Source organism: Tasmannia lanceolata, unplaced genomic scaffold (assembly GCF_043159265.1).
Source record: "Tasmannia lanceolata isolate RefF3 unplaced genomic scaffold, GAP_Taslan_0.1 ptg000002l, whole genome shotgun sequence".
Taxonomy (NCBI): domain Eukaryota; kingdom Viridiplantae; phylum Streptophyta; class Magnoliopsida; order Canellales; family Winteraceae; genus Tasmannia; species Tasmannia lanceolata.
In genome coordinates this window covers 46,491,753-46,507,561 of record NW_027518679.1, presented here as the reverse complement: position 1 = coordinate 46,507,561, position 15,809 = coordinate 46,491,753, and the positions used below count along the sequence as shown (strand labels likewise).

The 15,809-nt window shown below is 36.8% G+C and overlaps 1 protein-coding gene and 1 non-coding gene across 2 annotated transcripts; both read left to right on the top strand.

Moving 5' to 3' along the window:
- Positions 1–4,049: 4,049 nt before the first annotated feature.
- Positions 4,050–14,955, top strand: LOC143885563 (Plastid-lipid associated protein PAP / fibrillin family protein). The gene is made up of 8 exons (XM_077389788.1): positions 4,050–4,264; positions 4,379–4,486; positions 4,583–4,717; positions 6,393–6,488; positions 10,953–11,033; positions 13,081–13,167; positions 14,421–14,476; positions 14,553–14,955. The coding sequence occupies exons 1-8, from the start codon at positions 4,118–4,120 to the stop codon at positions 14,665–14,667; spliced, it is 825 nt and encodes a 274-aa protein (XP_077245903.1). The 5' UTR covers positions 4,050–4,117; the 3' UTR covers positions 14,668–14,955.
- Positions 7,389–7,507, top strand: LOC143845676 (5S ribosomal RNA). Its single transcript, XR_013234489.1, has one exon. It is a non-coding gene; the product is annotated as a 5S ribosomal RNA (ribosomal RNA).
- Positions 14,956–15,809: the final 854 nt, after the last annotated feature.

Here is a 15,809-nt window from a genome sequence, read left to right as displayed (position 1 = left end):
TCTAGAAATTTGGAAACATAGTCCTTGAATTACAGAGTTTCAGTTGTCACAGAGAGTGCAGGCTTGCTCGCAAGATTTGTACTATTTCTTATGGTGTATATAACTTCTCTATATATAATTATTCACGAATGTTGTTCTTAGATTTGTATTAATTCAATATTTCTTCTTTTGTTTTTGTAATCTTTAAGCAGGAGTTTGGTAAATGTGAGAAATCATTAGTTTTTGGATATGCGGATCTCTAAGCGTCTCTTTTCCGTGTGGTGAACGTGGGAGATGATTAATGGCTATGAATTTGTGGAGTCTAGGCATAAGGGTGGTCGGTCACATGGCTAATAAATTATGGGTAAATTACTGTTACATGCTGCAAATTTGCAAATTTGAAAAAATGACCGAGAAAATGTTGACTTTTGAAAAAACCTTAGAATGCTATTTTATTAAAAGAATGATTTTTTAGGGCAAAAATACCCCTGAGCTTACTTTAATCTTTCTTTTCTTTGTTTTACAGTTTTACTCTTTTACTTTTACTTCCAGGTTTTACACTTTCTTTCTAGGTTTTACTCCGACCTATTTTGTGTGAAACGGCTTAATTTTATGGCCGATAGAAGCTTTTTTCTCTGGCGAAACATCTTCATTTCTTCGGCAGCAGATACTCATTTGTCCTGAGAGGGTAGAAGGAGTTCTCTAGAGACGCCCCTTTCTCATTTTCTTTTTCCTCCAAATATTCAAAATCTCATTATCTTTGTTGTGTTATTGTGGCTAATGGAAAAAAGAGTTCCGAATGTTACTGGAATATGTTACTTGAATTCAACATTTTAGTTGAAGCCAAAACGTCTTAATCAAACCAAAAAACAATTAGTTGAAGCCAATCAGGTGGTAGTCGAAGCTAAAAGTTGCTTGGTCGAAGTCAAAACAACACAATAGTGAATGTTACTCCAAACACATTTTTGACTTCGAATAACCTTTTTTCACTCCGAGTAGTTGTTTTTGCGTCGAGAAGGAGAAAAAAAAGTTATTCGAAGCCTAAAAAAATTAGTCGAAGCGAAAAACACAAATGCAAATGTTACTGGAAACACATTTTTGACTTCGACTAAGCAATTTTTGGTTTCGACCAAGTATTTTTTGGTTTTGAATAACCTTCTTTCGCTTCGAGTACCTATTTTTGAGTCGAGAAGGAGAAAACAGTTAGTCGAAGATTAAAAAATTTAGTCAAAAGCAAAAAACACAACTGCGAATGTTACTGGAAACACATTTTTTATTTCAACCAAGCAATTTTTGGCTTCGACCAAGTATTTTTTTTAGCTTTGAATAACCTGTTTTCCCTTTCGACTACTTGTTTTTGCATCGAGAAGAAGAGGGAGAGATCTAGAAACCTTTTTGAGAAAAAATTGAGAAGGAAGAAGGCTGATGTGTCCAATTTTGTGCATTTGAAGCAAAAAACCACATAAAATTTTCTTTTGCAAATGCAATTTGGAAGCTCCAGTAACTATTTTTCGCTTCAATTAAATTGTTTTTGCTTTGAGTAACTATTTTTGGCTTCAACTACGTTTTTTGCCTTTAAGATTGAGAGGGAGAGACAGCTCCAAACCATTTTTCAACAGCAAGAGGGAAACTTTAACTGTAATGGAAAATAAATTTATAAAATAAAGCAACCCTAATTTATTCCATTACTTCCCTTCAATAATGAGAGAGAGAGAGAGAGAGCTTGTACCTACTTTAGAAGAGAAGAGAACAGTTCGCCGGAGAAGAGAACATTTCGCCGGTAAACCATCTTCCTCGTATGTATGCTTGATGAAGGTAAAAGGTAAAAAAGTAAAACAAATGCTAAAGGGTATAAAAGAGGCATTTCGTCCTTGAATTCCCTTTGTCTTTAAAAATAACATTTATAAGGGTTTTTTTGGAAACAACCAACATTTTCTTGTTAATTTTTAAAGACTACAGCACGTAACAGTAATTTACCCAATAATTATCTTTTGTTTTACTTGTCTCTGACCTGCATTTGACTCTCTTGTTGGTTGGGGTTAGGCAGAACCTTACCAGAATTATTAAAGAAAGCAGGGAGGAAGATTACAATCCAAGAAATTCCATCCCACAAGAGGGGCAATCCTGCTTGGACAAAAAGTCCGCAGCTTCTTTGACCTTACGGCATTCGAGATTCGTGGGATTGGCTATTTAGATGATACTAAATTGTTAAAAGGGATTTGTTAGCGTCCATCGCAGAAGGCATTTCACGATTTTGTATCTTCTAATTAAAAATATTTGTGTCCTTATTCAAGCCAATTCCCTTTAGGGTGATCCAAGTTTTCCCATTACATAGATACTAGTATTGATAAGTTTCGCTAATCAAAATAATAAGCTTAAAAAGATCTTTTTCAATAGGGATATTAATTAAGTATAGTGATTGATAAAAACTAAAAAAGAGGGCCAGGATCGTTCACTTGGTAGAGCATTGTTAATCCGCACCTATCTTTATTTCTCCTTCTTTCTTGAGTTTTTTTATACGGTGTAAGCCCTTATAGTCCTGTATTTTGTTAAAATTACTGTACGGACAACACTATAGGATGATCCAAACCATCCATGTGATGGGCCACAATGTAAATAGTTTGTGCCCCAAATATCATTTCTACAGGTTGATCCTAGCCCTCCGAACTATAGATACAAAAATCATTTCTATATGCTATTTTCAACACCCCCGCGTTAGGCATGCCCCGCCTTATAACATGATTTGACGTCAAAAAGCGTTAAAGCTGTCCACTTTTCACATCAAATCACATTATAAGGGGAGCGTGCGCGTAATGCAGGGGGGTGAAAATATCATCTCCCTGTATATATGTCACCTCAGGCTTGTTGAAGAGAAAAGCACGGAATCGTGACACAGTTTTGAGAAATTATAGATTTCGGGTAATTTTGGAAACAAGCATCAAACACGGGTGATTCTTCAAAATCGGGTGGAAAAAAGACCTTGATACCCTTCTGACATCAACAGGCGCGCTTCACAAGGTTTCTTTTGGTTCGACTGAATGTGTATTTGAACCGACAGAACATTGGGTTCGTTTCTATTTTGGCCGTCGAAAATAACTAGAGACGAATGGATGCTTGACATGTGTTGAAAAGCTTTTTGGAACGCTGGCGCCTCTATATACAGCCAGTTTAGTTTGGATTTGAAATCATTCTTTGAACTCAGAGTCCCTTGGGTTCGTTTAAATCTTGGCCGTCGCCAATATGCATAGACGGTCGGATTCACGACACGTAGACATCAATATGGAATTGTGGCGTCTTCTAATAATACTACCTCTCTGTATGAGATTTCGCCGGCGTACCATTGATATTCCAGCGGCGTACTCGATAAGTTTGGAACACATATTTGAACTCAGAAAATCCGGCATCGTACTCGATATTCTGGTGGCGTAATTGATATCTTTGAACGATGGATGTTTCTTGAATCGAGCAGCTTACTTGATATTCCGACGGCGTACTCAAGAATATGGCGGCATACTTGATATCTTTGAACGATGGGTGTTTCCTGAATCCGGAGACGTTCTAAGCCAAAATAGAAGTGGGAAATAATTAAATGTTCAATAATGTCACTGCCAAAAGAGACGTACGTGATTTGACATGAAAAGTGGGAAACTTCAATTCTTTTTTATGATATTTTCACTCTCCCTATATTAACGTTCTCATCCTTAAATTTTTTTAAAGATAATGATTGACGTTCTCATCCATCAGGAAGGGCAACATACATACGAGGACTCTGATCACGTCAGAAGGGTATAGTGTCTTTTTTCTACTCGATTTTGAAGAATCACCCAGTTTGATGCTTGTTTTAAAAAATACCCAAAATCCGTAACTTCTCAAAACTATCACACACATTCCTTACTTTTCACCTTGTTGACGGCCGTTGAAACGTCCAATCTAAGACAACGATTCTAGTTATCTCCCCTTCAAGTAATAATTAGATGGGCCCACATTGAAGGATGGCCCCACTGCTTGAGACCAATAAACTTAATATAGATAAGAAAATTTTGCACAAGCTTTCCACCTTAGCGCTCTCTCTCTCTCTCTCTCTCTCTCTCTCTCATTCAAAAACCAACAAGAACAAAGAACCAACCCTCTAATTTCCATGGAATTGACATTCCTTTATCCTTTGTCCTTCCCTGGAAAACCCACCAACAAACTGCTACTCAGAAAACATATTCCAACAAGAAAACAAACCCATCAGAAAAAAAGCTTCGGATGCCTTGCCCAATTAGCAATCGAAACAAATCCAGTAATACAAAAACCCCTCTCTCTCTCTCTCTCTCTCTCTCTCTCTCTCTCTCTCTCTCATTTTCCTCGTTTTTTGTTTTCCTTTCCATTGAATTTGTTTTTCCTGTTATTCGAGGCTATGAATTTGGAGAGAAGAAAGCACGATCTCCTTATCGCCGCTCAAGACACGCAACGTGGCCTCGTTGCAACCGTCGATCAAAGAGCATCCATTGAAGAGGCACTGGTCCGTCTCTCTCTTTCACTCTCATCTAAAACGTAGGGTTTTAATTTGATTGGTAATTATGGTTTAAATAGAGGGGTATTTTCGTAAAAATGGCAGGTGTACGTTGAGGGATTTGATGCGGGTTGTGCAATTGAGTTGGAAAAATTGGACGGGACATGGCGTCTTAATTATACCTCCGCGCCGGATGTACTCCTCCTTTTTGAGGCTGCAAATAGACTTCCATTTCTTCAGGTCTGATTTTGATAAATACACCCCCCCTTTTTAACCGAGACACCCCTTTGAACTTGTCTATGTATTCACCCAAATATTTTAATTAATTCTGAAATTTTAATTATAATACGAGCAATGATAGAATGAAGGGCATTTCTCTTATAATACATAATATGTTAAAACTTTTAGTAAGTTGAGTAAATATAACTTTTATTTTCATATGAGAAATATATAAAACTTACTAGGATTTGCTAGTGTCCATCACATAGGCATTTCTCGGAAATGGTCTGTTGCATGTGAGAGTGGCCACACAGGCTCACTTTTCAGCAGATTTTGTCTTCATTCACGAGGTGGCTGCTGTCAGTTGCAACAGAGCATCCGCGAAATGAGTTCTGTGATGGATGCTAGCAAATCCCAAACTTACTGTTAGGATGGATAAAACTTAAAATATGCAGTAATTGTAAGGTTGTGGTAGTAGTATTTAGAGAAAAAAATAAATAAATTTAAAAGAGACATAGAAGTGTCTCTGTGAATTCTAAAGTATTGGAATCCAAGACATGTCCAACACAGATTCCTCGCCCATTCAGAAGAATCCATGTAACATTGGAATCTTCCAATGGGAGTGGATTTTGCTCAGTGGTTTGGATCATTCAGGAAATAGATTGAGGGTTGTTATTTGCCACCCATATATTTGGATTCCACCCATGTGAGTTTGTTGGTCTATTTGATGCATGGTTTAAAATTTCAGCCAAAACATGTCGCTTCATCCGAATTATTTAATTAGGTTTTGGCCATGACCGAAACGAAATCCACAATGAATTGGTTTTTTACCAAATTTCGCCGAAATTTTGTTTTCACGCCAAGTTAAAAGTTTGTAGACATGGTTCGGCCGAAATATTTCTCTCATCCATTTGGCCACAAATTGGAGTGTTTAGAATCTTCCAATGGGAGTGGATTTGTTACGAATCCAAATCGGTTTGCAATGTGATTGATTTTCTTGGAGAGGGAAGATCAGCCTCTCACCCACTTGAAGGGAAGGGTCCATCCTCCTTTTTGTGCAAAAATGCAATAGTAAATTTCTCCGTTCCTCTGAAAAAGACTACTTACATGTTATTTATAGAAAACCCACTTGACCACTTCCTCTAAAGCTCTTAACCAAGCTAATCTAGATAACCCTTATCTCTAAGACTCCCATCATACCAAACTAAAGAGATAATTTCACAAAATATAAACTCATTTATTCTACGCTAAGAGGGACCCCATCTAGGCATGTAACAGGATTTTGCTCCATGGTTTGGATCATTGAGCATAATTATTTGCCACCCATATATTTGGATTCCATCCATGTGAGTTTTTTTGTTCTATTTGATACGCTTTTACTTCTTTTCTTCGAATAGGACAAATGGGTCCAATTTTGCTGAAATGAAGTAAAAGTGCATCAAATAGAACAACAAACTTACAGGGGTGGAATCCAAATATTGAATGAGTCTCTAGCTCAATTGGTCAAGGCTTTGTTCTTCAACCTTGAGGTCGGTGGTTCAATCCCAGATTAACTATTGAAAAAAGGACAAATGGGTCCAGGTGGAACTGCCTAATTTTAAGGGTGACAATACCCAGAGCCCTATATTTTTTGTTGTTTTGGTCAATTCAACTGAGTTTTTCGATATCACTCACACCCATATACGTTTATGAGTAGGTGGGCCAAATTTTTCAAAAATTTGAATGCCGGGACCAATCAGATGGAGGTGTCGTCCGTAATGTAGTGCGATGGAGTATTCCCACATTATTAGAGGTAATCTTTTGTAGATTTCTTCCTTAAATGAAGTGATAATCATTCTCAATATGCTTAGATCATGAACAAAATTAATGTATTGTGCAGCTAAGTTCATCGTATTCTAACAGGAGACAAAGTCGTAGATTAAGCTAAGTGACAATTGACCCCTGTGGGAAGAGATTTGAACAAAACTCTAACAGGAGGGAAAGTGGTAGATTAGTTAAGTGACAATTGATCCCTCTGGGAAGAGATCTGACCTAAACATATATTTTACTGTTAGATAACAAGTAAAATTTGTCACAGATGTTTGTCATGCTGCGTTTCAATGTTCATTTCTATTTCTTTCCTTCTGCTTGTTAAACTATCAAACTTTGATAAACCACATTCTGCTACTTCCACTGTAGCGACCATTGGCTGAAATGTAGTGAACTCTGTGCTGCTTTGACACTAGATATTGAAAAGTGTCGAGGAAAAGGTTAATATAGGGTTGCCATATCGAAGACCTACATTGAAATTATAGAGCACAGAGACAGCACATTATGTCCACTAGTCGTCCCAAGTCTGGAACTTGCAGAGTCAATGTTTCACAGTGTTAGTTTACCCAATGCAAAACAAGTTCTATATTGCTTTGCTTGTTACTTTGGTTGCCATTGTTGCTTGTATATATTACGCTTGAATTTGATAAGTTCAACCGTGTTCGTCGCTATGCATATTTGTGTAAAATCCCTTTACTTGTCTTTTCTAGGAAGAGACAATTATCAAAACAAAGACAGTCAAACTGTTTTATTGACCCACTTCAGTAAATATATAAACAGAAAATACATCAGATGTATAACTAGAAAAATTGTTATAATTCTAGAAGAACATGAGAAATCCTAAGAAACAACTCAAGTGCAATTCAATAACCTAAATATTTTAGGGTGCGATCACACCAGCACAAATGCACTGGATCCCATCAGAACTCCGAAGTTAAGTGTGCTCGGGCGAGAGTAGTACTAGGATGGGTGGCTTCCTGGGAAGTCCTTGTGTTGCACCCTTCTAATTTTCTGTAATCAAGGATTATGCAATAAAATTCTGTTACCTTTTCAAAAAAAAAAAAAAAAAAACTCCAGTGCAAGAAATGATGAAATTCTGGAGGAACTCTTAACTGTTTTATTAAACCACTTTACTAAATATGAAAACAAAAAATACATCAGATTTGTGGCTAGAGAAGTAGTTCCAATTCTAGAACCCTTAAAAAAAATAGTAACACCAAGTTTCAGCATTTAAACCTTCCCCTATGCAAATCATTTCTAGCCTAGTTAAATAACTAAAACTCATCTCCTCAAAGTGATTGGGTGAGAACATCAGCTGAATGCAAAAAATTTCAATCTGATTTTTCCTCTCATGTAAAACTCATCTCCTGTTATAATAACAGAAATTGATCTCTTCAAAGTGATTTGTTGGGAACATCCGCTTAGTGGCAACAAATTTCCATCTGATTTTTCCTTTACTGTAAAACAAGATTCTAGATTATGTGAATAGAAGTCTGATTTCCACAATTCTCACTTGTAGGATATCAAGGACAAATCCAAATGCATCTCCTATGGTAATTTGAAATTGCTTCTTATGCACCATTTGATGCTGGTAAATGATATGTGCTTCGTCGAAAACTGTGGTCAATCTCCAAATTCTGATATTGCTGATAAGACATAGTCCAAGGTTCCACAAGTCCCAATCATAAGCTTCTTCATCACTGAGCTTGAACAGTAGTATCTTAGACAACAAGATGCCAATTTTACTTACTAATATTTACACCTATGCCATTATGGCATATATAAATGTAATTTAATCTCTATAAACTAACTTAGACTATAAACTCTCAAGACTACTCAAGCTGGTGCATAGATGCCATTCCATGCTTGGCTTGAAACAAATGCTTCTAAACTGCTTGCATGTAAGTTCTTTTATAAATATATTTACTAGCAGATCTTTGGACTTTACATGGAGTAGATGTCATTGTACTAGTGACCTTTTTACAAACAAAATGATAATCTACAGCAATTTGTTAGTCCTCTCATGAAACATAAGATTGCTAGCAAATGTAGGTAGCTTCATCTTAATTGGCTTCCAAACTTCGAATCCCTACTTTTTCGTAAGTTTTTTAGACCACATCAAGGCTTCTATTCATCACCTTCATTTGAACATCTATTTGTGGACGGTAGACACTTGAATATTGAAGCTTGGTTCCCATATTCTTCTAGTGTCGTCAAAAAATGACCCATAACCTTCACACCACAACTGATGTGATAGTCTTCAGAAGTCAATCAAGGTGTACAACTTATTTGAAGCACATTTGAGCTAAATGGGAAGCATCTTGAATTTTTTGGAAGCGTAGGACATCTTTGACAACCCATCTACAACCAAAAATATAGAATCCATACCTCATTGAGTATGCTTCAAACCAACATAACCTCCATGTTTAGATCTTACCATGGAGAACATGGGACTGTAGTGTAAAGACCAGTACTTTTGGAGTGGTCCTTAGATTTAGAAACTTGGAAAATACGACATCAATCCATGTAGCATGCAGTATCCCTATGCATAGGTGGCCAAGAGTACTTCTCGACTAGTTCCAATGACTTATCATGGTCGAAGTGTCCTTCCAAACCTCCACCATGAAGTTCAACAATCATCATTTGTCTTAACAAACAATCATGAAAAAATTGAGCACTTCGAAAGAGAAATCTATCATGAAATCGAAACTCTTATTTAGGATCTGTTAAAGTATAAAAGATAAATAACGCCTTTCTCCAACAGATTAAGCTTTTGGAGAAGTTGGTAAGTTAACATGGTATCAGAGCCAAAGGTCTCGAGTTCAAACCTCCCGGATAGCAAAAATCCACATGCGATGGTCGGCCCAAAGTGGGACCACATGTGCCACGTGTTTGCCAAGTGGGCCACACGTGCAGGAGAGTGTTAAAGTATAAAAATATAAATAACGCCTTCCTCCAACAGCTTAAGCTTTTGGAGAAGTTGGTAAGTTAACAGGATCATCTACCTCCAAGCAATGTAGTATGTTGCCAAACGTAGGGTCATCTGTGGAGAGATCTTTAATGAAGTCGAACCCATTGACTTCAACTAAGAAAGTGTCCAACAAGGGTACTCTTATAAGAAGGCAACCCACTTGGGATGACATGTATTGAGTTTCTTCGTAGAATTAAGGTACTTGAGGGCCTCTGATCGGAGTATGGAATGAACTCACAATGGTTGAGATATTGTTTCCAATACCTTAAAGCTTGACAAAAGGAATAGAACTCCACATTGTATATCAAATAATGGTGGTGCTTGTCTTCTCTCTAAGGTAAGCAAATGGGCCTCCCTCCTGACTTAGGACTGCTCCAATGCCGGCATATGAGACATCACACTCAACTTCGAATACCTTGTTGAAAGTTGAAACCTGGCAAGGCAAGAGCATCAGTGCGGATCATGTTCTCCTTGATGAATTTAAAACTCTTATTCGCAAATGGCATCCGCTTGAAGATGCCATACTTCATGTAGTTGGTTCACGCGTTTTATCCGTTGACTGACTCGTGCCACATTCTCTGTTCGCCTAACTTGATTCGCTTCACTACCGGCACCAACCCCCCCATCTTAGAGTTATCGGGGAGTGATCAGAGGAGCTCGAGCTAAAGCAATGGTTAATCCAACGTTAGCAGCGTGGTCAGGGACTCTGGTTTTGTTACTACTGGTTCGGATGTGAGCCACCAATGTAGTTCCTGATGAAGCACTGGTAGAAGGTTGCAAGACCATGGAAGCTCCTTACTTGTGACATAGTAGTTGCCATGGGCCACTCTACAATAGCCCTCACCTTTTCTTTGTCTCCCTTGACACCCTCAAAAGACACAACTGATCCCAAGAATATGACATTATTGGCAAGAATACATTTGTTAAGGTGTGTGGTAACAGTTTCAAAAATTCCAAGTGTCATGATAACCTTGTCACAGGTGTCAACCTGACTAAACAATGCCAAGGTTTGGAAACAACTCCATCCCAGAAAAATTAAAATAGTTCATTGTAATAAACTCTCCCTTATACCTAACAGACTATCCAGTCATAGCTACCAAAGTGGTTTGTAGATCATAGAAGCTTTCGCTATTCCAAATTGGAAGTAGAGCTTCCATCTGGACCATAGGAAATGCTTCCACCTAGTGCTCTATTCCAATCAAATTTCTGACAAGGTATGAAGAAAAAAAACTTAAAACAAATTTAGTCTACAATTCACTCTTTGTAACTTTTTATGTAATAAACTACCTTGAAGTCCTCTAATTGAAATTGGGCAAAAATCAGTCATGTTTCTATTATTCCATGTTGCTGCCTGACTTCTTTGGTCGTTTTTACGAAACTACAAGTGTTTTCTAGTAAATAATGTTTTAATCCAGATTCAGTTAGCTACTAATTATAATTCCATATGCTAAACTTTTGGAACTTTTCTCGTTGCAGGAGCAGGAAGGCGCGACTTTGCTTGTTTCTGCAAAATTTTCTGTTGTTTCTAAGCGTAATATATATCTTCAATTTGAAGAGGTCAGTTTCTTTTCCTACATTTGATTTTTATTTGCTAGTTTTTTGTCGTTTTATGTCTTAGGACCTTCCCATAAAGCCCTGAATTTTTTTCGTACACAAGAACCATATAATGTACATCAAAATTAGATTATTTTGTGAAGACATGGTCTTGAGCTAGACTGCAGTGGATATAAATCTCGAGGGATTGTTCCATTCCTTCTACTCTATTTTTAAACTTTAGTGTTAACTTCCCATTAAAGTTTGCCAAATATATGAACTATGAAGTGTTCTTGGACTTTCCTTTTCTGATTAACTGAGTGTTGGTAAAATTTAGATTAACATCTATAGTAGACTGGAAAGCACAGAAGATCTAGGAAGTGTAGCTGCTAGAAAATTTGCAGTCCGTTATGCTGAACTTTAGTGTATATGCCACGAACACCCACACTTTTTATTCTTGAGTCAGGAACTTGGAGCATCATTTGTTTTCCAGTACATATTGGACTTGGTTTCACAGTAGTGCTAATTCTCCGACATTTATTCACATATTCTTGCAGACTTTGCACCTAATCAAGCCTTTATCTTCTAACCTGCTATGAACTTGTAGATTCAATTTTCTCACTATTAGTAGCTGATTTTAATCAGTAAAGTATTTCTGAATACACAAATTTCTCAACTTAATTCCTACGATCTGAAGTATTGAATGAGAAGGATTAGTTTTTGAGTACACGAAATGGTCCACTTGCTGCAAAGTATAGTTCTCTACCACAATCTACATGCTTTCAAATCAACCAATTGCAGTTCTTTTCATGTTTTTATCATTATATAGATACCTCATTTGCTAATGAAAGAATATAAAAGATTAAATAACACCTTCTCCAGTCCAAACAGCTTAAGCTTTTTTAGAGTTACTGGTAGTTTCACATGGTATCAGAGGGCCAAAGGTCCTCAGTTCAAACCTCCTTGATAGCAAAAATCCACATGCAATGGCCAAACCCAAAAGAGGGGTCACATGTGCCATGTGTAGGCCAACCCTTAAAAAGAGGGGCCACACGTGAGGGGGAGTGTTAAAGGATAAAAGATTGAATAACGCCTTCTCCAAACAGCTTAAGCTTTTGGAGTTACTGGTAGTTTGACAGATCCAATATCATCTTGTACACTGCTATCAGAACAATTATGTCGTTGGAGTGCTTTAAACTTACCAACTTCTCCAAAAGCTTAAGCTGTTGGAGAAAGGTGTTACTTATCTTTTATACTTTAACACTCCCCCGCACGTGTGGCCCACTTGGCAAACACGTGGCACATGTGGTCCCACTTTGGGCCGACCATCGCATGAGGATTTTTGCTATCCGGGAGGTTTGAACTCGAGACCTTTGGCTTTGATACCATGTTAAACTTACCAACTTCCCAAATAGCTTAAGCTGTTGGAGAAAGGTGTTATTTATCTTTTATACTTTAACAGGGTGTAACTCAAGGAATACACATTTCAAAGAGATCAGGAAAAGGAAGAAGTGGAAGCGGGATCTACATTTTCCGACAATGCAAAATGCAGTAAGAAATAGAGATATTCCCACATACCTTCATCTAGTATCTACTAACAAAATTCATGAAACTTTTCATTTTCTTCTTATCCTAATGCAATTCAACCAAAAATCTACACCACTGCCACGAGCAGCCCAATATTTAGGGTTTTCAATTGCATGAAGATTCATAATTATTCCCAAAGGAGGAAAACTACAACCTATCCCGGTTATCTTTCTTTTCACCAAAATTTAGTTCAAACTAAGAAAGCAAATGGTTGGAAATAAAGTCTTTTATAGTGATAACAATAAAGCCATTGTTTCTAGTTTCTTTACTATATGTTCAGATGACACTGTCCCTAGGGCAGAATAATGTCTTAATTCTATATGATTAGGTATTTTCCCATCACACTATTTATTGAAGCCGTCTAACACGCTTACTCTATTATATTGACGACGAAGTTTTTGCACATCTTTTCATCTTTCTACTATTTCGCAGCATGCCATTTTTTATTCGTAATCATCTAAAATACTATGTTATATCTTTGTAGATTGCCATTGAAAACATCAAGATCAATGAAGATCTACAAGCCTTGATAGCTCCAGCAATATTGCCTCGAACATTTTTAAGCTTACAGGTGCACTGACAATGCACATATTCCTGTTTTTCAATTTCCTTCACTGTAAATTAAAAATAGCTTAGTATCCTTGTGTTTCAATTCTTCTTTCTTTTTTTTTTGGACGGTAGCAGATTATTTAAAATAAGAAGGGCGGCTGAGAAAGTAGACCCTAAAGAAACAACAATTACATAAGATAAAAAACGAAAGAAAGATACATCCCAGTTACGGAGGAAGGAAATCAAAAAGCTCTAGACTCTATTTATTTACTTCTTGTGTTTCAATTCTCTATACCTGAACCAAGACACATGAAACCATGGTATATATAGATCAGTCGATTTGGCCAAATCTAACAATATTTATTAGTAATTTTGAGTGACGTACCTTTTAACAGATCATTACACACTACATTTGGTAGGATAACTGGCTATGATTGTTCCAGATTGGATGGAATTATTATTGGGATATGTTGTGGGGAGAAAAACCTTCAAACTTTACGATGGATCCTTGAGGCCAAGAATTCAAAACCATGGCAATCTGATTCCAACAACCTGCTGAATACCTAGCTACATCTATGAAAGAAACTGTGGCAAATAAAAACACCAAGTCTAAACTACAAACAAGTTTTAGGAAATAGAAGCAATACACAAGATGTACACGGTTAATTGCTACATTCAGTAGCAAACTGGTAAGAAATTAGTTCGCCTAGAAAATATATAAATTTACCTCCCCAACCAATATTCTTCTCCCCTTTCACCTCCAGAAAAACATGATCTCATCACGGTTCTAAAAATATCTATATACTGTCGATACCTTATCTCCCTTTTTTTAGATCTTTCCTTGATTCAGCCATCTCCATTAACCAAGATACACCTCCCATTCACACCCTTCTCAAGAGTCTAAAACAAACCATTTTACTTCTTGCCATCCCAGCCAATGAAAAGGAATTGAGCAATCTTAAAGAAAATGGCCGTTCCCTTGCTTTAAATACTTTTATCAAAAGAGAAGATTGTGTAGAGGAAAACCATGATTTTCTTAGAAGAAATCCATCTTTTTCATATCACTTCAAAATAGAATCATGATAATTGTGAACTTAGTGAACAAGGTAGGAAAAAAAATCAAATTATCCTTTTGCCCAAGATAACCTCATCTCAACCCCCTCATTTGAAACTTCTTATGAAGACACGTGGAGTGTTGAGTATTGGCATCACCTACTCGAAAATACATTTTTGTGTTTATTATCTTTTCTTATCCCTATGTCCTTGGTCATACAGATCTTGCAATTCTTTCGGAATTTCAAAGCACAAATTCCTGTGAACAGCCCAGCGAGGTACTTTTTATCTTCAAATTTTATAGTAATTTTTTGTGTAAGCTGGTGTGAATAATCAAAATCAAACGCATTGCAGACGATCGGTCGGAGGGCTATACTACCTTTCATATTTGGACAGGGACATGCTTTTGGGTCGAGCTGTTGGGGGTGGAGGAATATTTGTTTTCACCAAAGCCCAACCTCTCAAATGACAAAGAAACCATTCCGATTATCATAGAGAAGTTCGTAACTGTATATATTTCGGAAAGTAGAAATATGATCACTGATATATATGGTTTACCAGAAACACATGGATGATCTGTGAATGCCTTCTACACATCCTTGTAGGCCAATGTCTTTCACTTTTGAATCCCTTTTGCGCATCCATGTAGCCCAAGGGTTTCCCAAACTAGATAGTTACTTGTGTTTCATGTCTTACCATATTTCTGTTTTTATGCGTTATAAATAACCATATGTTCCCATTTTTTCTTTGATTTTCATTTCATGTTCTTCTTACTGTAGTTTTTAATAAGCTTTTGATGTAGCTGGAAGCAGAGAAAATCAAAACAAACAAAAAGATATTGCAAGGTGTTGATTCAAGGCCACAAAAATCATGTCAAGAAATACCCACCTTCTGTCCAAAGGGTTGTGAAGAGGTCAATCCCTCTCTATTTCTAACTTCAATAATGATCTGATGAATTCCTCAAATTAGGTTGCCCTAAAGTTAATTCCATCAGCATTATATCATTGAACTCCTCAAAGATGGGGATGTACCTCTTCTGTCTTATTATTTTACATGGCTTCATCCTTATCTACCAAAGCATATACGACGCCATAAATTTATTCGTAAAGAGAAGATTAGAATCCCCCTTGTTTAGGTATAATCTCTTCTTTGATGGGGCTAAAATTATTATTTTTTATTGTCTTTCTAAATGGCTTAGTTATTCTTCCAACCATCGTGTACCACCTGACAATCATACTGTCACGATTTTCTCGCTAATACACCACACATATTCAAGTCACTACATCACTAATACACCACACATATTCATAGTCACTACATCACACTGTATCTGATCAAAAACCCCTATTACCAGTAGAAAACATAACTAAGCTATATTTAGTACAAGGTACCTCATTCCCTTTTTTGGACAATGATATCTGATCATAGCTTATATGATTGTGGATACATTTCTATTGCCAAGTTTAAGCTTTGTCGCAATCTCTTTCGAAATCACTTTCTCACAACTATCACTATACTGATAAGCTTGTCAAATGTCCACATATGATGCAAATTGTGAGGAAAATATTGTGATGTAGTCAATCTACCTTCCATTTGTCTGATGAAAATTGT

Coding starts and splice junctions, on each gene's coding strand:
- LOC143885563 (XM_077389788.1), top strand. CDS start 4,118: ATGGAATTGACATTCCTTTATCCTTTGTCCTTCCCTGGAAAACCCACC. Junction 4,265..4,378: donor TAGCAATCGAAACAAATCCA/GTAATACAAAAA, acceptor CTGTTATTCGAG/GCTATGAATTTGGAGAGAAG. Junction 14,477..14,552: donor CCTGTGAACAGCCCAGCGAG/GTACTTTTTATC, acceptor AACGCATTGCAG/ACGATCGGTCGGAGGGCTAT.